Source organism: Chiloscyllium plagiosum, chromosome 17, assembly GCF_004010195.1.
Source record: "Chiloscyllium plagiosum isolate BGI_BamShark_2017 chromosome 17, ASM401019v2, whole genome shotgun sequence".
NCBI lineage: Eukaryota > Metazoa > Chordata > Chondrichthyes > Orectolobiformes > Hemiscylliidae > Chiloscyllium > Chiloscyllium plagiosum.
In genome coordinates this window covers 67,228,526-67,251,604 of record NC_057726.1, presented here as the reverse complement: position 1 = coordinate 67,251,604, position 23,079 = coordinate 67,228,526, and the positions used below count along the sequence as shown (strand labels likewise).

Here is a 23,079-nt window from a genome sequence, read left to right as displayed (position 1 = left end):
AGTGTGGAAACAGGCCCTTCAGCCCAACAAGTCCACACCGACCCTCTGACGAGTAACCCAACCAGACCCATTTCCGTCTCATTAATGCACCTAACACCATGGGCAATTTAGCACAGCCTATTCACCTAACCTGCACATTTTTTGGACTGTGGGAGGAAACTGGAGCACCCGGAGGAAACCCACGCAGACAGAGGGAGAACGTGCAAACTCCACACAGTCAGTCAACCAAGGCTGCAATCGAACCGGGGATCTGGGGCTGTGAGACTGCAGTGCTAACCATTTGGGACAACATTTCCATTCACCACGACAATGAAATGTACTGAGTGTGTTTGTTCTGTTTTGCAAAAGCAGGAGATCCAGATGAAAGAATTCATGGAAAAATACGACAAGAATGCAGATGGAAGGATTGAGATTGCAGAGGTGAGTGTGTCCAGGTCACTGATTCGGCTGTGTTCTTAACATCCACCTCCGCTCTGCTCAAAGCGAGTGGCAATATGAGTGGAAAGATTTCTACCTTTTTGTTGCCGCGATGGTTCATTAAGAAGGCCCTAACCCTTTATTTTCAATCTGCACTGAGATGGATGGTCTAACTCTGTGGAATTGGCCTTTGGAGGGAATGATTAGTCAGCCGAGCTCAGCTGGAAGCTGTGAAATATTGTCGAGAGGTGGAATTGGGTATAACAGTGATTCCCCCCACAGTCAAAGAGCCCCTGCCTATGAGGCTTGAATCCCTAGTAAAGATTTTCAGGAGAAAATGGAGAGAAAAAAATTTTGAGTTTTTCAATATAAAAAAACAGCATCCTACAGGGGGCATTGTTGGGCCTTATAATTGAGCTCTACCTCACAGCAGTGACATAGGTTCATATCCAAGTTCCTGATGAAGGGTGTTTACCCGAAACGTCAATTTTCCTGCTCCTCGGATGCTGCCTGACCTGCTGTGCTTTTCCAGCACCACTCTAATCTTGACTTACATCCACGTTATCCCATTGGCGAAGCCACAACCAAGTTGGACTGAGTGATTCTCAGCCATGGGCACTTCAGCCATTCTTGGGCATGACGCGAGACCAGCCATAGTGTGACGTTGGTAGCCACGGTCACTGGGAGGCCGGGGCACTGGTTCCTATGTCTGCGGTGGGAGAGGGAGGTTGGGCGGCTGGGGGAGGTCTGTGGGAAGGAGAGACCAGAGGGAAGTAACAACACTATTCTCTTGCAGCTGGCCCAGATACTCCCAACAGAAGAGAACTTCCTCTTATGTTTCCGACAGTGCGTGCGGTCCAGCGCAGAGTTTATGGAGGTATGAGAAATATGGCGAGGGGTGGGTGGAGGGGTGATATGAGGCTGGAGGGTGAACTACGCTGTGTTTCAGTTTTACCACGTTAGACGTGGAAAACATTCCCTTCTGTTCAGGGTCACTTTTCAAATGGGATGGGGAATGGGGTTGCATCATGACCTTCCAGCTGTCTCGGAACTGCACTGGAGCCCGGACAAACATGGTCCCCAAATCTAACAGTGATATTTGAGTGTTAACCAGTGATACTGGGGCATTGTATGCTGAGCTGGGGAGTAGGTCCAGAGAGCAGACCTCTCCCCACTGCAGCATTGATTGGCGTTCATTGTTGAAATCCAACCCTGTTTTGTAATTCATCTTGACCTCAATCTTTCTCCCCGTGTCTGCATGGGTTTCCTTCAGATGCTCTGGTTTCCTCCCTCAGTCCAAAGGTGTGCAGGTTATGGTGGATTGACCATGCTAAATTGCCCCGTAGTGTCCAGGGATGTGTAGGTTAAGTAAATTAGCTGTGGGAAATGCAGGATTATTGGGTGGGGGTGGGTGGGATGCACTTTGGAGGGTCAGTGTGAGCTCGATGGGCTGAATGGCCTGCTTCCACACCAAGGGACTCTGTGAGGTGATTTTGAAAGTAGGTATGTCATCTAGAATTGCCACATGCTCGAACCCGTTGTCCCCTCACAGTCACACAGCAAGTTGACACATATCTGTGCCCCTTCATTGGGTCACAATCTTTAACATAAGAACTAGGAGCAGGAGGAGGCCATCCAGGCTTGGTCCGCCACTCAATAAGCTCAGGGCTAATCTTTTATGGTACTCAGTTCCACTCACCTGCCTGCTCACCAGAACCCTTGAACTCTTTACTGTTCCTATCCCTGCCTTAAAAACTTCCATCGAGGTAGCGTCAACTGCTTCACTGCTGCTGAACAGGCCTCTGGGTTAACCCACACCACGTGGTTCAAAATGATGACCTCACCTTCAACACCAGTCTTTTCGTAATGCACATTTCCTGAGAATGGAAAAGCTGAATCGTCCCGCTCCATTTGGGGTTTGTTTTCAAAAAGCTAGATTCTGTGGAAGAAGACGTCCCGGACAGGTTGTGCATGTGCCTGCGAATGATCAAGAAACTTCTATCAACATGAACGGGCTCCCTTTTTGAGGTGGGGCTTGTTTACTGGCGGGTCTAGCTGACCCATGGCGCAGTCAGAAACAGAAGACCACAGTGATTACCTCGAGAAATGACCAAGACCATTCTTCAGAGAAGGGGAGAGGAGTCGATAGTTTCTATGTACGCTGCTTCTTGTATTTCTTGGGGAAGGAGAGAATCTGGAAGGAAGGTGGCTGGAACCCCAAGACGACAAACCCCAACAAGTGAGCAATGAAGAGTTCTTACTGGAGCTAGGGTGGTAAAAAATACCTTCTCATATTCCATGCTAAGGTATTCTGAGCAGAAGGCATTTATATACAATTCAGTACAGCACAGGAACAGGCCTTTCGGCCCACCAGACCTGTGCCAATTCTAATCCCACATACAATTTCTATCATCTATTCGCCTCCCGTTCACGTGTCTATCAAGATATGCCTTAAACGTTGCTAATGTGCCCACATCCACCATCTCCACTGGCAGTGCGTCCATCGATCCGTCACTTTCTGAGTGAAAGATTTTCCCCACACCTCTCCCCCTCTCACCTTCAACCAGTGTCCTCCTATAGTTGACCTTCCCATCCTGGGGAAAAAGCCTCTGACTGCCCACCCTATCAATGCCTCTCATAATTTTGTAGGCCTCTATCAGGTCGTGCCTCAGCCTCCATCTTTCCAGTGAAAATAATCCGAGTTTATCCAACCTTTCTCATGACGACCCGAACTGCCCGCTACATTCCAAATACGACCTAACTTCAGATTTGTACAGCTGTAATATGACTTGCCAAGGAGGGGTGTGCAATGTCTAACCACAAAAGCTGATGGTGGATACACGTCAACATTCTCAACAGCTTCCCACCTCTGCCATGGTGGCTCAGTGGTTAGCACTGCTACCTCCCAGCGCTAGGGACTCAGGTTCAATCTCAGCTCATGGATGACTGTCTGTGTGGAGTTTGCACATTCCCTAGTGTTTTTCGTAGAATCCCTACAACAGGCCATTCGACCCAACAAGACCTCACCAACACTCCAAACAGCATCCCACCCACACCCATTCCCCTATTCTATTACTCTACGTTTATCCCTGACTAACCTAACCTACACATTCCTGAACACTATGGGCAACTTAGCATGGCCAGTCCACCCTACCCTGCACAATCTTTGGATTGTGGGAGGAAACCGGAGCACCTGGAGGTTAGCACTGCAGCCTCACAGCACCAGGGACCTGGGTTCAATTCCAGCCTCGGGCAACTGTCTGTGTGGAGTTTGCACATTCTCCCTGTGTCTGTGTGGGTTTACTCCCACAGTCCTAGGATGCGCATGTTAGGTGAATTGGCCATGCTAAATTGCCCATAGTGTTCAGGGATGTATAGGTTAGGTGCATTAGTCAGGGGTAAATGTAGAGTAATAGGGTAGGGGAAGTGAGTCACTCTTCAGGGGGTTGGTGTGGACTTGTTGGGCCTAATGGTCTGTTTCCATACTGTGGAGATTTTATCGCAAAGGGAAGTTAATCTCACACCGCAGTGAGGTTAATAAGGAGTTGATTGAACTGCCAGACCAGTACCCCTTGCGGTCTCAAACCATTGCCTGGACAACGTGCCTCATGATACTCTCAAGACAGTCTCTTGACTCCCCAGTTTCCTTGGCCTGAAAAGATTTCCCTCACACAGAAAGGTCACTGGGTCTTCCAGGGAGGTTACTTTAATGGAGAAGCAGGAAAAGGAGCAAGGAGAAGAACAGCGACCAGAAGCTAAGGGAGGGGAAAGGGTAGTAGAAAATGCAGAGAGAAACAAGAACATGCAATGGACCAGACCAGACCCTCTTAAAATACATGAAGAGTGTTTAGACCCTAACCTTTCCTTAAAGGTAAGTATAAGATGCTGTGTTCCTGATGCAATTCGATTGGTCAACCTACCAGATTTGAAGCAAAGCACATTGTTTTCATACACTCTGGTTAAAATACAACAAAGGAAAGAATTGGCTTAGCTATCACTCGACTGGAAAAATTTAACACAATAATAGATTAGTTAGCTGCTAAACTAACTAACTTCTCCAACACATAAACATCCCATAAACATACCCTTGGCAAATTCCGAACACATTGTCTCGTGTGCGGCTCCATTAGCCCAGGTGGAAATAGCATCAAGAGAACTCTGAGAGAGCGTAGCAGAGAGAGATGTACTACAGCAACAGACCCAGCAACAACTGCTACCATTGAGAAACTAAAAACCCTGATTCTGTAAGAGCTTGACACCACCCATTCAGGCTGCTTCTATTGTTCAACCTTCTAAAAAAAAAACCCAAGCCCTCACAAGGTGTTTACATTACAAGTCTTCAGTTCACATCTCTCTACCTCTGTCTTAAAACGTTGCTTTTTTTCAAAAAAGGACAAAATGTCCCTCTTTAAGTCATAGCATCAATCACAAATGGGACTGGGAAAGGGAGCGAGCAAGTATACGCAGCATGACAGAAAGAGCCATTAAAATGGAGGACCCAAGAGATGACAAAGGAAGAGAGGGAGCAGAAAAATGAAGGGGAGAAAGAAAGAAGAATGAAGAGGAAGTGCTGAAAAGAAAGATAGATAAGAGAGATGACTTCTCTTCCCTTTTTATTGGTTAAGTTCAAGAAAAAGGGAAAAATTGGGAGAGGAAGTGGATAAAAGGAAAGAAAAGGTGAGAAACCAGAAAAAAAACGAAGGCAAAGACTGAGAGAGACAGAATCATGAAGGGAGATGAAGAGTCATGCAGAGATTGTGAGGGAACTAAAATTAAAGGAGAGCCAGAAGAAAGTAAATAAAATCCGAATTCTACTCTGAGCTGCTGGTGGAGGAAGATCCACAGAAAATGTTGGTGGGAGAGGTGAATAACAAAAGATTAATTTTCCCATATGACCGCTCCTGGTACCTTGAATTTGCCACCTCCACCAGGGCTGGGCAAGGATTGTTTGAGGTAGTTTGCCAATCCTGCTTTGTCTTTAGTGGTAGACAATGGGTGGGCAATATATTGCATCCATGAGCACTCACACGTTGAGTGGAATGGTGGGCTCAGTGATCAGTACTGCTGACTTACAGTACCAGGGACCTGGGTTTGATTCCACTCTCGAGCGACTGCCCGGTGTTCGGTGCTTCGGCTATGTTACATTGCCAATAGTGTCCAGGGATGTGCAGGTTAGGTGGGTTAGCCATGGGTTGCAGGATTACAGGGATCGGGTCTGGGTGGGATGCTGTTTGGAGGGTTGGTGTGGACTTGATGGGGCAAATGGCCTGCTTCCATACTTCCTGGGATTCTACTATACAGATTTGACATGGAGGCAGAAGCCTAGTTCCAAAAGCCTGGGGAAAGTGAACCTGATTTCAGCATTAGATGAAAGGGAATGCCGTAGTGAATGTGATTTTTGAATGTTTTCATAGACATACCCGTGTGGTGATGTAGCGGTTTCAATCAAATAGAAGGAAGAGATGACAGGGTAATCAACAGCAAGTGTGTCACTAGCACCCAACATTACCATCATTCATAGTAACGGGCAATGAGAAAGCCCTGGGTCCTGCTGGCCAATAATGAGGCAGATGTAGCTCTTCCTGGCATTGCCCTGTGGCATTCAGCTGGTACAAACAGTGGCAGCAATGCTGACATGACACGGGGCAGCTGTCTGGTGAAGGGCCTAGCAGGGGATCTGGGCTGTCTACTGTCTGCCTGAGCACTCTCACTCCAGAATCCCAGGCTGGGGAATGGGGTTGAGGACTCACTGCAGAGACCTGAACACAGTCTATACGAACACCTCAGTGCTGCACTGTCAGGGAAGCTGTCTGTTCAATGAAATGTTAAGCCAAAACCCAGTCTGCCCCCTCATGAGGGAGTAGGGGATCTCATTGACATTATTCATCTGAGATTCTTCTGGAGTTCTGAGCAACCAGCACCAAAAAACAGATGATCCGATCACTAATTCCATTTCTTTCTGGGATCATGCTGTCTTTAAATTGGCTGTCACATTTCCCACATCATAACAGAAACAACCACTTCCAAAGTAGTTCATCAGTTGTAAAGTGCTCTGGGAGATCCTAAGGTTGGGAAGGATGTTATCAGTGTGAGACTGTTCTTTTCTCCACAGTGACTGTATTATTTACCTCAGACTTTGCTCCATTCCCTGTATGTTTGGTGCTATTTCCCAACCCATTCCCCAGTTACTTGGGGAGGGGGGGGAGCTGATTTTGGAGCTTTTCCCAAAAGGCTAAAGAACTTCAATACTTTAAGTACATTTAAGTCTTCATTGTGCAAGCATATGGATGTACATGGAATAGTGTAGGTTAGATGGGCTTCGGATTGGTATGACAGATCGGCGCAACATCGAGGGCCGAAGGGCCTTTACTGTCCTGTAATGTTCTATGTTCTAATACTCAGTTATTGGGTGGCTCAGTGGCTAGCACTGCTGTCTCACAGCGCCAGGGACATAGGTTCAGTCCCAGGCTTGGGTGGCTGTCTGTGTGGTGTTTGTATGTTCTCCCTGTGTCTGTGTGGGTTGCCTCTGGGTGCTCCAGTTTCCTCCCACAGTCCAAAGATATTCAGTTTAGGTGGATTGGTCACGCTAAATTGCCTGTCGTGTCTAGGTTAAATGGGGGATTAACCATGGTAAAACATGGGGTTATAGGGCTGTGTCTGGGTGGGATACTCTTCGGAGGGTCAGCGCAGACTTAATGGGCCAAATGGCCTCTTTCTGCACTGCAGGGAGTCTCGGCTTTAAGTAAGCAGATCTCAGTAACGTAGGCTTGGAATACTGGCTGCAGCTGGTGAAAATGCTATTCAGGAATATAGGCATTAGGAGGACGTCCTTCACCTATACAATGCTCAGTCTCCTCGGCTGGATAGCAGAGGTAGAACGTTTGAATTTACATCCTGATGCCGATGTACAGAATGGAAGGTTTTTTTAGGATAGATCTAAAATGGCCTCACTTTTCAAACACAGATGGCCTCTAGGGGAAGGGGCAGTGATCTTCCAGCACGATGAGGTGCAAGTCTTTTTAAAAAGTATTAAGATATTGTCTCTTCAAATACCGACCAGATGCTCCATTGAGCGAATGAGGCATTTCTAACCATCTGCTTGGTCTATTGATTCTCAGGCCTGTTCTTCTTAATGTCAGAATTGACACTTAAAATGGCTTCCTTTGTCCTCACAAGCTTGTCAATGTACCCTCAGTGTTACACATGAGACTCAAATTTCCACACTGAACCAATGCAGACAGAAGCCTGCATCCACAGTCCTATATTTTGTGTTCATACTAAGATCAGATGGTCCTACTACAATTTGGAACCACGTTTCTCTTTAAGGGTCAAATCAATGTCTAGCCCAGCCAGAATTAGATTAGATTAGATTCCCTCCAGTGTGGAAGCAGGCCCTTGGCCAAACCAGTCCACACCAACCCTCTGAAGAGTAACCCGCTCAGACCCATTTCCCTCTGACCAAATACTACAGGCAATTTAACACGGCCAATTCACCTGACCTGCACATCTTTGGACTGTGAGAGGAAACCGGAGCACCCGGAGGAAACCCACGCAGACACGGGGAGAACGTGCAAACTCCACACAGACAGTTGCCTGAGGTTAGAATCGAACCTGGGTCTCTGGTGCTGTGAGGCAGCAGTGCTAACCACTGAGCCACCGTGCCACCCCCTGGCGAGAGCCCGGGACACTGCCTTAATCTTGCAGTGAGCAGAAAGCCTGTTCTGTTGTCCCCAATCTAGCAAACCATGCTGAGAGTCACGAGTACATCTTCGCTCGTTTACCCATCTCCAGTCGAAGTTTTGCTTCTGCTCTCCTTTTCCTAGCTACTTGCCCCTGTTTTTCGGGTACAGTAACAGCGGCCATATTGTCAGATTACTAACAGCTTGGCTAATGATTGTGGAGATATTACCTCCAATCACAATTTGAAAGTTTGTGCATTTAAATTCAGTTAATGAAATAAGTACAGAATAAAAGCTGATTAAGAACTCGCTGCCCAATGTTTTCACAATGTCACTTAGGGAAGGAAATCTTCCATACTTACCTGGTCTGGCCTACAGACCCACAGTTTGATTAACTCTTAACTGTCCTCTGAATTGTGCCCAGCAAAACCTTGTCTCAGTTGCTAAATTTTTAAAATAAATCTGGATTGCCCAGACTTATGCCTTAGATGTGAGATTGCTAGTTGCTCCTCACTAACACTGGGGACTCGTGGAGAGTGTTATGAAGATGTGGGTGTACTGTACCTTTAAGAGAGTTAAAAACTAGCAGAACTGCCTGACAGCACCAAGTGTTCTCAATGAGGTAACAATGTAACCTTTTTGTTCAATAGCTAGGGTAGCTGGTTGCCTGGAAACAACAAAACAGATTCAAATGAGGCCAATCAGTTTAAATTATACCCCAAAAAATATCAAACTCTAATCAAGTTTGAATTGAATGTATTGACAATCTTAACAACCAATGACATGTGCTGATGCTTTGAGGGGAGAAGACTGAGAAAAATTGAACAGTTGGGAAGAGAACTGCCAAGCTACCAGCATCTGCAGACTGCCCGGAGAATAGCTCTCTTAAAGGTACCTTTACCAATCAGTGACCTGTGAAACAGAAATCCCTAAGAAGAAGAAAAGAAGACCAAGGAAGGTATAAGAGAAGAAGGAAGGTATAACATCTGACTGGTTTTGCCGGACTAGTATTGTTGAAGGGGAAGTAAAAGATGGGTTAGAGGAAGGAGTTGTAAATAGTTGTCAGTTAATTATTCTCTGATATACTTTAAGAAATAAAGTTGTTAATTTGTTCTTTAAATAGTTCTTGGCCTCTCGGATTTTCACAGATCACTGCATGGGATGAATCTTTTCTGCGTTGCTGGTTTAAATTAAGCAGGAGGGGGTCAGAACAAGAGAAAGCCCTCAACATCCGAATGATGCGCCAGTTTGTTTTTGCTGAAATAGTCCATGATTCTGTGGTTAAATATTCTACCAGCACATTAATCCTATTATCCTAAAGTGTCATTTTTTTTTTCCAGACCTGGAGGAAATATGATGCAGACTGTAGTGGATACATTGAAGCAAATGAGCTTAAGGTACCTGCAATTTTATATCTGTGCTTTTAAAATGTACAATTGCAGTAAATGTCCAATCACTGAACATATCTTAACTCATAATCAGCTTAAAATAGAATATAAAATATCTTTCTTCTTCAGAAGTTCAAAGTCTTAGTCAGTCAGCAGAAAGAGTATTTGTTAGCGACGAGATCGTGACTTGTTTCTCTCTTACACCTTTTCATGTCCCAGGGACATCTCGCAATGTTCCAAATTCAAAGTCATAGGTTCTCACTTTCAACATCCTGGTGGCAGTTGGGAGCACATTAATCATTGTCTCATTTTCTAATCAAATTGTCATTCCATCGATTTGAGCATGTTTGATTATAACATGAAATAGTTTTTCTCGTTGGAGGTTCTACCTATAGATGATTATTTTTTCTGCCACTGTGCACAATTAAAGAATATTGGACAAGCAACTCACTGTGACTTCAAAAAGCTGCACGAATGTATAAGTTCAATTTAACGAATCCATCTGTGCTCTGGACTGTTAACAGGAGCAACTGTCAACTGTCAAATGATCATTAAAAACCCAACTGTAACATCGATGTCTGTCTAACCTGCCATCCCTACCCAGAGTCAGCCAACTGTGACTCAGTTATAGCCGAGCAAGCTCGAAGTTCTGCAGCACAGCACTGCCCACACACATTCGCAAAAGAAAAGTATTCAGTTTATTTTCGAAAACAGAGTATCACACCTTGTGAAACTGATGAATATGGGAAGTCAAGGACCCCTTGTGACAGCCTAACCAGGTGAGGAAAGTGGCAACATTGAAGAAGCAATAAGCTATTGGTATCCAATTGTGAGCTGATCTGATTGCTTGTAAATCTGTGGAGAGCTTGGTGAGGTGGCCTCTGATTGGATATCTTGGTGAGATGGCCTCTGATTGGATATCTTGGTGAGGTGGCCTCTGATTGGATATCTTGGTGAAGTGGTCTCTGATTGGATAGCTTGGTGAGGTGGTCTCTGATTGGATAGCTTTGTGAGGTGGTTTCTGATTAGATAGCTCAGTGAGGTGGTCTCTGATTGGATAGCTTGGCGAGCAGGCTTCTGATTGGATAGCCTGGTGAGGATGGCCTCTGATTGGATAGCTTGGCGAGGTTGTCTCACTCTCTCTTGTGTGCACACACACACACACAGTGTACACTTCTGGTTGCCCAGCTATAGGAAGAATGTTATTAAAGAGGAAAGGGTGCAGCAAAGATGGATGGAAGATGTTACTGCCACTAGAGGGTTTGAGCTATAGGGAGAGACTGAATAGGCTGGCACTGTTTTCCCATAAGCGTCAAAGGCTGAGGGATGAGGTTTTTAAAATCATCTGGGGCATGGATAAGGTTAATAGCCAACGTAACTTCCTAGACGTGGGGGAGTCCAGAACTAGAGGGTATTGGTTTAAGGTGAGAGGGGAAAGATTTAAAAGGGATCTGAGGGACAACCTTTTCACACAGACGGTATTGCATGTATGGAATGAGCTGCCAGAGGAAGTGGTGGAGGCTGGTACAATTACAGCATTTAAAAGACATGCAGACAGGCACATGGATAAGAAAGGCTTCGAGGGATATGAGCCAGATACAAACAAATGTGAATAGTTCAGCTTAAGCATGGTCAGCATGGACTAGTTGGACCGAAAGGCCTGTTTCTGTGCTGTGTGAGTCTAAATCTGACAATGAGGAATTCATGCCAACTGGCATAGGTTCAGAAACAGACAGGCAGCAACATTTACTGCCCGCCGAGGATGAAGTGGTGAATTGTGAACTGTGACACTAGTTGAAAGCGTCAAACTGTTGGACGTGATGATAATCCAAGGTTTAAAAGGCAAGTTGATGCTCATCCATAAAACTACTCATTTAAACATCACAGGAGATCAGAATAGACAGGTGGTGCTCTCACTTTGGTGAGATTAAGTCATTCTGACCACTTTATGAAAGAAACCACAACAAGAATTGAAGAAAGAAAATCAGAGGAAAAAAACTGCATTTATATGGCACCTTTCACACCTCACAAAGTCCCAAAACATTTCAGAGAATGCAATGCTTTTGTAGCATTGTCAATGTCCTAACCTAGGAAACACGGCTTAGAAAGGGTGGACGCTAGGAAATTGTTTCCATCAGGCAGGAAGACTAGGACCTGTGGGCACAGCCTTAGAATTAGAGGGGGTCAATTTAAAATGGAAATGAGGAGACGTTTCTTCAGCCAGAGAGTGATGGGCATGTGGAATTCATTGCCATGGAGCGCAGTGGAGGCCGGGACGTTAGATGTCTTCAAGGCACAGATTGATACATTCTTAATCTCGCAAGGAATTAAGGGATACGGGGAGAGTGCGGGTATGTGGTGTTGAAATGCCCATGACTGAATGGCGGAGTGAACTCGATTGGCTGAATGGCCTTACTTCCACTCTATTTCTTCTGGTCTTATGGTCTTAAACACAACAGCCAATTTACTGACAGCAGCTCCCACAAACAACAATGAGATACTGAGCAGATCAGCTGTTGTAGCCATGTTGGTTTGGGGACATGTTAGTTGGATTAAGTGCAATAGCTCAGTTGCTGTCCTACTAAATAGTGCTACATGACTTTTTACATGTGCGAGAAGGCAAATTCAGCCTCAGTTTAACTTCTAACAGACCAGCAAAGAGAAATGAAACACAGAGATCAATCGTACTGTTTCAGAATCCAAGGGTGCTGTGGAAGAGCTGGGGAATTAATTGACTGAACACTCTGAACAAGGCCATCACAATGTGTACCAGCAATGTCATTTTGAATGAGGAACAGAACAGCATCAAATTAGAAAGCCCCTTCAAGATCGCTTTGAAGTAAATGAGCGACTTATCTTGCATGTTCTGACTGTTATTTTAATCCGTTGGAAATTGATATCGGTTGCAAGTCGGTTTTAAACACTGTAGTATTCTGACATTACATCAGATGATCAGCCACTGGTTAACTGAAGAATCAGTGTCAATACAGTCATCTCACCAGCTTGTCAAAAAAAAAGTCTCCAGAGAGAAAATGTGCCAAATATTCAGAGAACATCTCAGAGCGATCCTTCCTTTTATTGTAGGAGATAGGTAGTCCTGGATTAACATCAATTTGATTAATGTGGTTTCACCATAACATGGTTTTTACTTTATTCCAATCACACCAACCTGATCTATGAAAGCATCGTTCTATTTAAACACTTAATACCATAAAGTTAACTTTTAACGTTATCTCTCTATTTTTCTACTTACACTAAGAACAGTAATGATTTTCTTTTAACTTTGTTTCTCTATGTTACCCCTTGTATCGGAGATTGTACCGAGGTCCCTTTGTACCTAAAATGGTGCTGTGTGTGGCGACCTTGTACACTTTTCGCTGTCCTCCTGTACTTGAGTACGCATGACGATAAAGCTTAAATCAAACCAAAGCTGACACTCCCAGCAGCACGGAGAGTGAATATGTGCCAAACCTCAGTATTCCTGGACATATTCCTGTTTGTTCAGCGGTTGCCTGCTGAATGTTAAGGCTGGATAGGTTTTTGAAAACTGTCCCCAGAGACACTCATCACTACCCCCCCCCCTCCAATCCTCGACCTTCAGATTCCAGAGCCACAGCTGACTGGGCTGAAGATCCACAATCTTCCACCTCCAGTTAAACAAACTTGTGTCTGAGGCAGGAAACATTTAAATGTTTCCTTTTCGCATATTTTCATGTCCATTCTATACTGATGTTGCGTACCTGTTTGTTGGTCGAGAGGAAGGGGACCTGAACATTTCTGCAGCAGGATACATCTCGAATGATGTGGTTTGGCCTAATGTCGTGATTTTCAGAAACAAGCCTCTCATGTTAACCAAGGACTGCCTCCTACATTGAATGAGAATGAGCTTTAAAACTATCGCAGAAAGCCCTTTACTCCTATCCAGCTTCTAAAACAGGTCAACACAGAGAACTGCGGATGCTGGAAATCTGAAGCAAAAACAGAGAGTGCTGGAGAAAGGCAGCAGGTCCAGCAGCATCTGAAGAGAGAAAGCAGTGTGAACGTTTTGACACCAATGTCAGAACTGAAGATAGCTGGGAACGGGTGGTGTTTATCCTAATGATGGGGAGGGGCCGGGGGAGGGAACAGGGTAATTAGAGAGAGAGAGAGCGGAAAGGAATGGACAAACCAAGAGATAGCTGATGATAAGCTGAGAAAGAGCTAATTGTTCAGTAGGGTACTAACAAGAAGTGTGGATAGTTCAAAGAGTTTTTGCCCAAAATGTCGATTTTCCTGCTTCTCAGATGCTGCCTGACCTGCTGTGCTTTTCCAGCGCCACTCTAATCTAGACTCTGATTTCCAGCATCTGCAGTCCTCGCTTTTGCATAGTTCAAAGTGTGTTGGCTGTGCAGAGAGCAACCCATACAATACAGATCCGAGGAGTGGGGGAGGGGGATGGATAACCAACTTGGAAGAAGGTGATCACATTCTGAAATTATCGAACTCAATGTCAAGTACTGTAAGGTACCAAGGTAGAAGATGGTGTTCTTCCTCCAGACGGCACTGTGGCTCACTGGAGTACTGCAGCAGGCCTGAGATAGAAATGTTGGTGTGGGAACATGGTGCTGTGTTGAAGTGGCAGGTGAGTGGACTACCGGGGGCATTTTTAAGGACTGAGCATGGGTGTTTGACAGAGTGGTTGCCCAGTCTGCGTTTTGTCTCCCTGTTGTAGAGAAGACTAAGTTGTGAACAGCAGATACACTGGACTAGATTGAGTGAAGTGCAGGTAAAGTGCTGCTTCACCTGGATACTGGGCCCTTGGATACTGAGGAGGGAGGAGGTAAACAGACAGGTGTTACACTTTCTGTGATTGCAGGGGTGCCGTGCAGCTGTTGGGAGTGGATGAGGGTGCCCCAGAGAGAATGGTCCCTACGGAAGGCCGACAAGGGAGGGGAGGGGGAGGGGAATATGTGTCTGCTGCTGGCATCCTGCTGGTAATGGCGGCTAATGATCCTTTAAATATGGAGGCTGATGGGGTGGAAAGTGAGGGGAGGGGGGGCCCTATTGTGGAAGGGGAGAGAAGGCGTAAGGGCAGTAGTGCAAGAAATGGGTCAGACATGTCTGAGGGCCCTGTCAAACATGGTGGCGGGGAATCTTCAGTTGAGGAAAACGGTGGACATTTCTGAGGCCCCTCACTCCACCCTGTGGAATGTGGCATCGTCAGAGCAGATGTGATGGATATGGAGGGACTGGGAGAATAAGATGAGTCCGTACAGGCAGCAGGACATGAGGTTATATAGTAGGGACACCTGGGTGTTGGTCATCGGACTTGAAATGTTACTGGATTTCTCTGTACAGACCCTGCCAGACCTGCTGTGTTTCTCCAGCATTTTCTGTTCTTGTTTCTAAAATGACGGGTAGTGTTGCCTTATCCTTTCGAGGTTGAAAGTTTGGATGTTGAGGGAGCCTTGGTGAGTCACTGTGTCTTGTCTGTGGTCCACAGTGTTGGTAGTGTAGGCACTGAGTGTTGAAGCTGGTGGTTAAGGGGCCAGTCAAGTGGGCTGCTTTACGCTGGATAGGGTCAGGCTCTCTTATAGATTTGTTAATGGGGGTGGGTAGACCACCATTTATTATCCTAATTGCTCTGAGGGCAGTTGAAAGAGTCATACAGCATAGTCAAACCAGTCCTTGCCGACCTGAATCCAAACTAAACCGAGCAGTCCCATCTGCCTACTCTTGACCTATATCTCTCCAAACAATTTCTTATTCACCAACTTATCTAATTATCTTTTAAATATTGTAACTGTACCCGCATCCACCATGTTCTCTGAAAGTTTATTCCACACATGAACCATTCACTGTGTTAAAAAAAATTGTCTCCGTATTTTTTTTAATCTTTCTCCTCTCACCCTAAAAATATGGCCCCTAGTCTTGAAATCCCCTGCCCCAGCTAAAAGATACCTGCCATTCACTTATCTCTACTCCTCAAGATTTTATAACCTTCTATAAGGTAACCCCCCAACCCCCTAGGCTCCAATGAAAAAAGTCCCAGCCTGTCTAGCCTCTCCGTAAAACTCCAACCCTTCTTTCCTGGCAACATCCTGGTAAATGTGGAGTTTGCACATTTTCCCCATGTCTGCGTGGGTTTCCTCCCACAGCCCAAAGATGTGCAGGTCAGGTGAATTGGCCATGCTAAATTGCCCGTAGTGTTCGGTGAAGGGGTAAATGTAGGGGAATGGATCTGGGTGGGTTGCTCTTCGGAGGGTCGGTGTGGACTGGTTGGGCCGAAGGGCCTGTTTCCACACCATAGGGAATCTAATCTAAATTTCTTCTGAATGCTCGCCAGCTGAATGATATCGAGAATTGAGTTGTGGGTCTGGAACAATATGAAGACCAGATAAGGATGGCAAATTTCCTTGACAATCAATAATGATTATAGAGTCACCGTTCACTTGCTTTCTGACATTAGATTTTTATTAAATTCAAATTTCAGCATCTGCCAAGGCAGAATTACAACCCAGGTTCCCAGAACCTGGTGGCTCGTTGGTTAGCACTACTGCCTCACAGCACCAAGGACCCAGGTTCAATTCCAGCCTCGGGCGCCTGTCTGTGTGGAGTTTGAATGTTCTCCCCGTGTGTGGGGGGGCTTCCTCCAGGTGCTCCGGTTTCCCCCCACTATCCAAAGATGTGCAGGTTCGGGTGAATTGGCCACGCTAAATTGCCCATAGCGTTAGGTGTTAGGAGGGGAATGGGTCTGGGTGGGTTACTCTTCGGAGGGTCGGTGTGGACTTGTTGTGCCGAAGGGCCTGTTTACACACTGTAGGGATTCTAATCTAGTCTAATCTATAAGCCTAAAGTTCAGGATTATTAAGCCACTAAACCACTGCCTCCTCTAATTGCAACAAGCAAATGGAGATTATTCCATCGCGCTCCTGACTCTTGCCTCAGACCGGTGGGTAGGTTTTGGGAAGTTAAGAAGCGAGTTACCTCACACAGCATTCCCCGTGTCTTTTAAGTCACAGTTTTATATCATTGATTCAGCTGACCTTCTGGTCTGTCTTGAATCCCAAGGATGTCGACCGTGGGGGAGTTCAACAGTAATCATACTGGGAGATTGGTGGACACTGTCTTGTTGAACTTGATCATCACCTTGGTACATTTATGGCCCACATGTTATTTGCCACTTATCAACCCAATGCTGACCAGGTTTCGACATCGTGCAGTGTAAAGGCAGTCATCCAAGACGCCACAGTTTCAACCAGGAATCAATCTGTGGTGAATACTCAGAACACAGGCATAAATTTGTCCATTGTGTTAGCTTCAACACTACAATTCTCTGTAATAGGGGCCTATAACAAGGATTTTATACTCAGTATCTATGACAGATAAACTTTTGAGACAGGAGGAGAGATGTTAAATTGACTGTGCAGTTTTATTGCTTCCAAGAATCAATGAAGTACCCAGACTGGTAATGGTCTTCCACATTCGGATGAGACAACTCATGATTGAATCTCTCCACTGTTTATGTTACAATGTGAGAACAGGACAGAATCTTAAGAGCATTGCGAAGCGAATTAAAGGGGAAGATTTCAGAAAATCTGAGAATTCAGTGACAGCGTTTCTGATTCCCCTTATAATTTTCCTGGGGTTTCTCGCAGCAATGCCCAGGAAATTGATCATTAATGCCTGGGGCCTGCAGGGTGATCAGGAAGAGTGACCAGTCCTACTGTCTACATACATTACAGCAATTTTCCAACGATCTGGGAAATCTTAATAGTGTGACTTCAGACACAAGTTGGCCATGACTGTTCTACCCCACTGTGATAAACCACTGCTGAAGCAGGGAACATAAAAGTGATTTGGTTGGTTGTAACAAAGGCAATGTTAAAACGATTAGGGAAAGCAGTTGGATTAGCTTACTAGCTTCCTTCAGAAAAAAAGCTGTGGCACAGATTTCCCTCAGTGAACTTTCACTTCAAAATTTGACATTGAGATTGATCGATCCCTTAATTATACCAGAAGCAGTCTTGTGATGGGTAGTTAGGTTTAGTATTATGATGGCTGCAGGAAGCTACACAATGGATCTGTGACTTGCATGTTAGTGACTCTCTGACAAAACAGAATTGCCCAATTTAGCAACTACTGAGCACTATCTAGATGGTATCCAGTCGAGGTACATGAATATATCTCCCCCTTAAGTCATAGAGTCACAGAAACAGACCCTTCAGTCCAACTGGTCCATGATGACCACGTTTCCCAAGCTAAACTAGTCTCACTTACTGTGTTTGCCTCTCAACCTTTCCCATTCATGGACCTGTCCAAGTGTCTTTTTTATATTGTAACTGTATCACTTACTTAGCTCATCCCACATGTGAAAATGTTGCCCCTCAGGTCCCTTTTAAATCTTTCTCTTCTCACCTTAAAAATATGCCCTCTAGTTTTGAACTCCCTACTCGAGGGGATGACGCACCAAATATTTCAAGGGATAGCTGGAGGGGTGGAGAACGGTGATAACTCCTGTAATAAATTCAGGGTAAATACCTCAGCAATTCAAATGCAAAAATCAACATGCTGCCATTGACTATCTTAAGATAGAACATGGAACATTACAGCGCAGTGCAGGCCCTTCAGCCCTCAATGTTGCGCTGGCCTGTGAAACCAATCTGAAGCCCATCTGACCTACACTATTCCATTATCATCTATATGTTTATCCAATGACCATGTAAATGCCCTTAAAGTTGGCGAGTCTACAACTATTGCAGGCAGGGCATTCCACACCCCTACTACTGTCTGAGTAAAGAAACTACATCTGACATCTGTCCTACATCTACCACCCCTCAAGTCAATGCTATGTCCCCTCGTGCTCGCCATAACCATTCTTGGAAAACGGCTCTTACTGTCCACCCTGTCTAACTCTCCGATTATCTTATGTCTCAATTAAGTCATCTCTCAACCTTCTCTCTAACAAAAACAGCCTCATGTCCCTCAGCCTTTCCTCATAAGATCTTCCCTCCATACCAGGCAACAGCCTGGTAAATCCCCTCTGAACTCTTTCCAAAGCTTTCACATCCTTCCTGTAATGCGGTGACCAGAACTGTACACAATACCCCAAGTGCGGCTGCACCACAGTTTTGTACAGCTGCAGCATGAGATAGACCAGGAGCAGCCAGTTTGAGTAGCAACTTCACAAAGTTCCGGTGTTATTGAGAACAGGAATAACAGAAAGGCAGGCAGAGACCCTCAGATCCCACAGATCAGTAAAACGTCGGGGAGACCCTGTCATTTTGAGATCAGAACCCTCTGTGACACAGGCACAGTGTGCCAGGAATCTGAGTGCCATCAAGCTCATTGACCCAACCCCTGATTGGCACGACAGATCAGTCTGACACAGAGGGTCATTCCAACTGATCCAGTGATTTGGGATCGTTCAGGGAAGGCTGTGAATTGGAAGCACATTTTCCCACCCACCTGACTTTACATATTTTTTTTAAATGTAAAATCCCATTGGATTTACAACTAATGTATGACCCCAATCCGGCAAGTTCCCACTGAGCCAGCTCAGCTCCAGTGTCTGCTTACACGACTCCGGGAAACGTCAGCCAGCAACAATAGGGGCTTGGGTTTCGAAATGTTTGATTTTTTTCACAAATCTGTTGGAAAACTGGAACGATTTGCCTCCCTGAACCGTTGAGGTAGAGGATGAAATGAAACTTTCACGACTCAAATTGAAGGGGTTTGGTTGACCGAGTCAGGGAACCAGAGTAAGTAGGTTGAGTCGAGATCTGACAAGGGGGTGATCGGCCTTGTTCCTGTGCTCCACCGCTGCCTACGGATCTGATCTGACATACTGAGCCTAACCTGAACTGTTTCTTCCCACAGAGCTTCTTGCTGGATTTGTTAAAGAAAGCAAACAGACACTACGACGATAAGAAGCTACAAGAGTACACTCAGACCATAGTGAGTAAACAGTGATCTCACCTTCAGGAGTGGGAGGGCTCACTCCTCTTTGTAAAGATGTGGACAGGGAACGGGCTGACCGTGGTCTGTCCACAGGTTGATGCCAACTCATGGAGCACTTGTGACGATCAACACCAGCATCATGGGAGAGGTGCAGCAATTAATCCCCCTCTCTCCGTCCCATCAGGCTTCCCCCCCCCCACCGCCAGTGAATGGCAAAGCTCTCCTTGGCTTCAAAGTTCATGGCTGCTTCGCTTCCTGCTTTCATTATCAGACTCAGGCCAATCATAGAATCCCTGTAGTGCAGAAAGAGGCCATTTGGCCCAGCAAGTCTGCACCAGCTCACCAAATAGCACTCCATCCAGACCCAAGCACCCACCCTATCCCTGCATTTCCCATGGCTAATCCACACATCCCTGAACACTACGGGCAAATTAGCACGGCCAGTCCACTCAACCCGCACACCTTTGGATTGGGAAATCGGAGAACCCGGAGGAAACCCATGCAGACACGGGGAGAATGAGCAAACTCCACACAGAGAGTCACCCCAGGCTGGAATTGAACCCGGGTCCCTGGCGCTGTGAGGCAGCCGTGCTAACCACTGTGCTACCGTGCCATGGATAAGGAGAGAGGGGAAATAAAAGAGCTGGACCCTTTCCTCATACTTTACCTACTATGCTGTCATTGGTCAGATAATGGTTTTCCTGTTGAGGAGGCAAGATAAAGGGCGAAATCACAGGCTGCAGGACATTCACTGGCTGAAATCAGTCAGAGAAATGGCAATGTAGATCAGGAACAATCAGGTTAGAGAACTCCCAAAATTAGGATCTTAAAGCCTGCAAGGACAGGTGGGAGCCTACTGAGAAAGATGGAGATTTCCACATCTCTCCTCCATCCGACTCTAACCCACAATTTTCAGGATTCCTCAGTTCTCAAGCCTCCTGCCATTCCTGGACTCACCACTGGCTCCCCACCCCTCACCCTGGAGGGCAAACCCCAATGAGATTCTACCTGTTCTTACTGTGCCTTCACCTCAGCCACAAGCTGGCAAACCCGTGATCGATTGTGAAAGGAGTGGGGACAGCAGGGTGAACTGGGAAATGAGTGATCTATTGTGAGAGGGGTGGGGACAGCAGGGTGAACTGGGAAACCCGTGATCTATTGTGAGAGGGGTGGGGACAGCTGGGTGAGCTGGGAAATGAGTGATCTATTTTCCTCTTTTTACCTAAGTGCAGTAGTGCTTATTTTTTCCCCAGCACCCATGGTGTGTGTGTGCAGGTGCAAGACACAGTGAGAGACACAAGGTGTACAAATCTTTATTCAAATTCCACCACCAGGAAGATAGGAAACACCCGAGTGGCCAGTGACAAACACTGCCCTTCACATCAAAGGGCAGTGCTGTGTGATCAAAACAGTGAGGGGGAGGGTAGGGACTAAATCAAAGAGTGGGGACAGCAGGGTGAGCTGGGAAATGAGTGATCTATTGTGAGAGGAGTGGGGACAGCAGGGTGAGCTGGGAAATGAGTGATCTATTGTGAGAGGAGTGGGGACAGCAGGGTGAGCTGGGAAATGAGTGATCTATTGTGAGAGGAGTGGGGACAGCAGGGTGAGCTGGGAAATGAGTGATCTATTGTGAGAGGAGTGGGGACAGCAGGGTGAGCTGGGAAATGAGTGATCTATTGTGAGAGGAGTGGGGACAGCAGGGTGAGCTGGGAAATGAGTGATCTATTGTGAGAGGAGTGGGGACAGCAGGGTGAGCTGGGAAATGAGTGATCTATTGTGAGAGGAGTGGGGACAGCAGGGTGAGCTGGGAAATGAGTGATCTATTGTGAGAGGAGTGGGGACAGCAGGGTGAGCTGGGAAATGAGTGATCTATTGTGAGAGGAGTGGGGACAGCAGGGTGAGCTGGGAAATGAGTGATCTATTGTGAGAGGAGTGGGGACAGCAGGGTGAGCTGGGAAATGAGTGATCTATTGTGAGAGGAGTGGGGACAGCAGGGTGAGCTGGGAAATGAGTGATCTATTGTGAGAGGAGTGGGGACAGCAGGGTGAGCTGGGAAATGAGTGATCTATTGTGAGAGGAGTGGGGACAGCAGGGTGAGCTGGGAAATGAGTGATCTATTGTGAGAGGAGTGGGGACAGCAGGGTGAGCTGGGAAATGAGTGATCTATTGTGAGAGGAGTGGGGACAGCAGGGTGAGCTGGGAAATGAGTGATCTATTGTGAGAGGAGTGGGGACAGCAGGGTGAGCTGGGAAATGAGTGATCTATTGTGAGAGGGGTGGGGACAGCAGGGTGAGCTGGGAAATGAGTGATCTATTGTGAGAGGAGTGGGGACAGCTGGGTGAGCTGGGAAATGAGTGATCTATTGTGAGAGGGGTGGGGACAGCAGGGTGAGCTGGGAAATGAGTGATCTATTGTGAGAGGAGTGGGGACAGCTGGGTGAGCTGGGAAATGTGTGATTTATTGTGAATGGGGTGGGGACAGCAGGGTGAGCTGGGAAATGAGTGATCTATTGTGAGAGGGGTGGGGACAGCTGGGTGAGCTGGGCACCTAACTGCGGGTGTTGTTTGTCAGATAATTTCCAGTGGAACAGTGTCAGAGAGACGGCATCAAGTGACTGTGATGCCCCGTGACAGTGTCCTTGCAGGGAAAGGCACTGATAATGGGAAGATTTTACAGGAACAGTGCAACCATGAGGAATCTCCGGGAATCACTGTGCGATTAATACTTTCCTTTTCAGCTGAAAATGTTTGATGCGAACGGAGATGGAAAGTTGGGCCTTTCCGAAATGGCACGGTGAGTTAATCTCTGGGGGAATAATTGGACTGGAGTGGCCGGGAGGGAATCCGGGAAGGGTAGGAGCTTTTCATCCGCACATTGAGACCATCTTGGTATGGAGCAGGCTGGTGACTGCTGAGTGAGTCATGTTGTTGTCTCGAAGTAACATGGTTCCCTATTCAAGTCACACTCTAGGGCCTGAGTGTGTAAAATCAAGGCTAACCTCTCACTGCAGTACCGAGAAAATGTGACACACTCAGGGGAAATGTTCAACTTTAGACTGTTGGGTTAGCATCACATCGATGACCACATTCATGAATGTTGGTGGAATATAATATTTTTCTGTGATGCACGCCAAAGCAGACAATTGTCTGCTTTTAGTACTTCATAGAATCCCCACAGTGTGGAAAAAGGCCCTTCGGCCCAACAATTCCACACTGCCTCTCCAAACAGTAACCCACCCAGACCCATTCCCCCTACCCTATTACTCTACACTTACCCCTGACTAACGCACCTAATCTACATATCCCTGAACACCATGGATAATTTAGCATGGCTAATCCACCCTAGCCTGCACATCTTTGGACTGTGGGAGGAAACCGGAGCACCTGGAGGAAACCCATGCAGAGATGGGACGAATGTGCAAACTCCACACAGTCAGTCACCCGAGGCTGGAATCGAACCTGGGACCCTGGCACTATGAGGCAGCAGTGCTAACCACTGAGCCGCTGTATCTTAATGCATTTCTGGCTCCAGTATTAAACACCCTCCTCCAAATAGGGGGAGTTAAATACTCAAATCCAGGAACAGCTGGATTTTCTCAAGGCAGGAAATATCACATGGGGTTGTGAAACTTGGTAGAGAAAGTGAGACAGGAGTTG

The 23,079-nt window shown here is 46.3% G+C and overlaps 1 protein-coding gene across 1 annotated transcript in view; it reads left to right on the top strand.

The window, feature by feature from the left end:
* The first annotated feature begins 353 nt into the window (after positions 1-353).
* Positions 354-23,079, top strand: part of calb2a (calbindin 2a) — a 47,067-nt gene continuing 24,341 nt past the window's right edge. Inside the window, exons 1-5 of the mRNA XM_043707368.1 lie at positions 354-420; positions 1,214-1,294; positions 9,437-9,493; positions 19,343-19,420; positions 22,161-22,216. Coding sequence (XP_043563303.1) covers positions 361-420; positions 1,214-1,294; positions 9,437-9,493; positions 19,343-19,420; positions 22,161-22,216 — 332 coding nt within the window. The 5' untranslated portion in view covers positions 354-360. The remainder of the gene's footprint in view (positions 421-1,213; positions 1,295-9,436; positions 9,494-19,342; positions 19,421-22,160; positions 22,217-23,079) is intronic.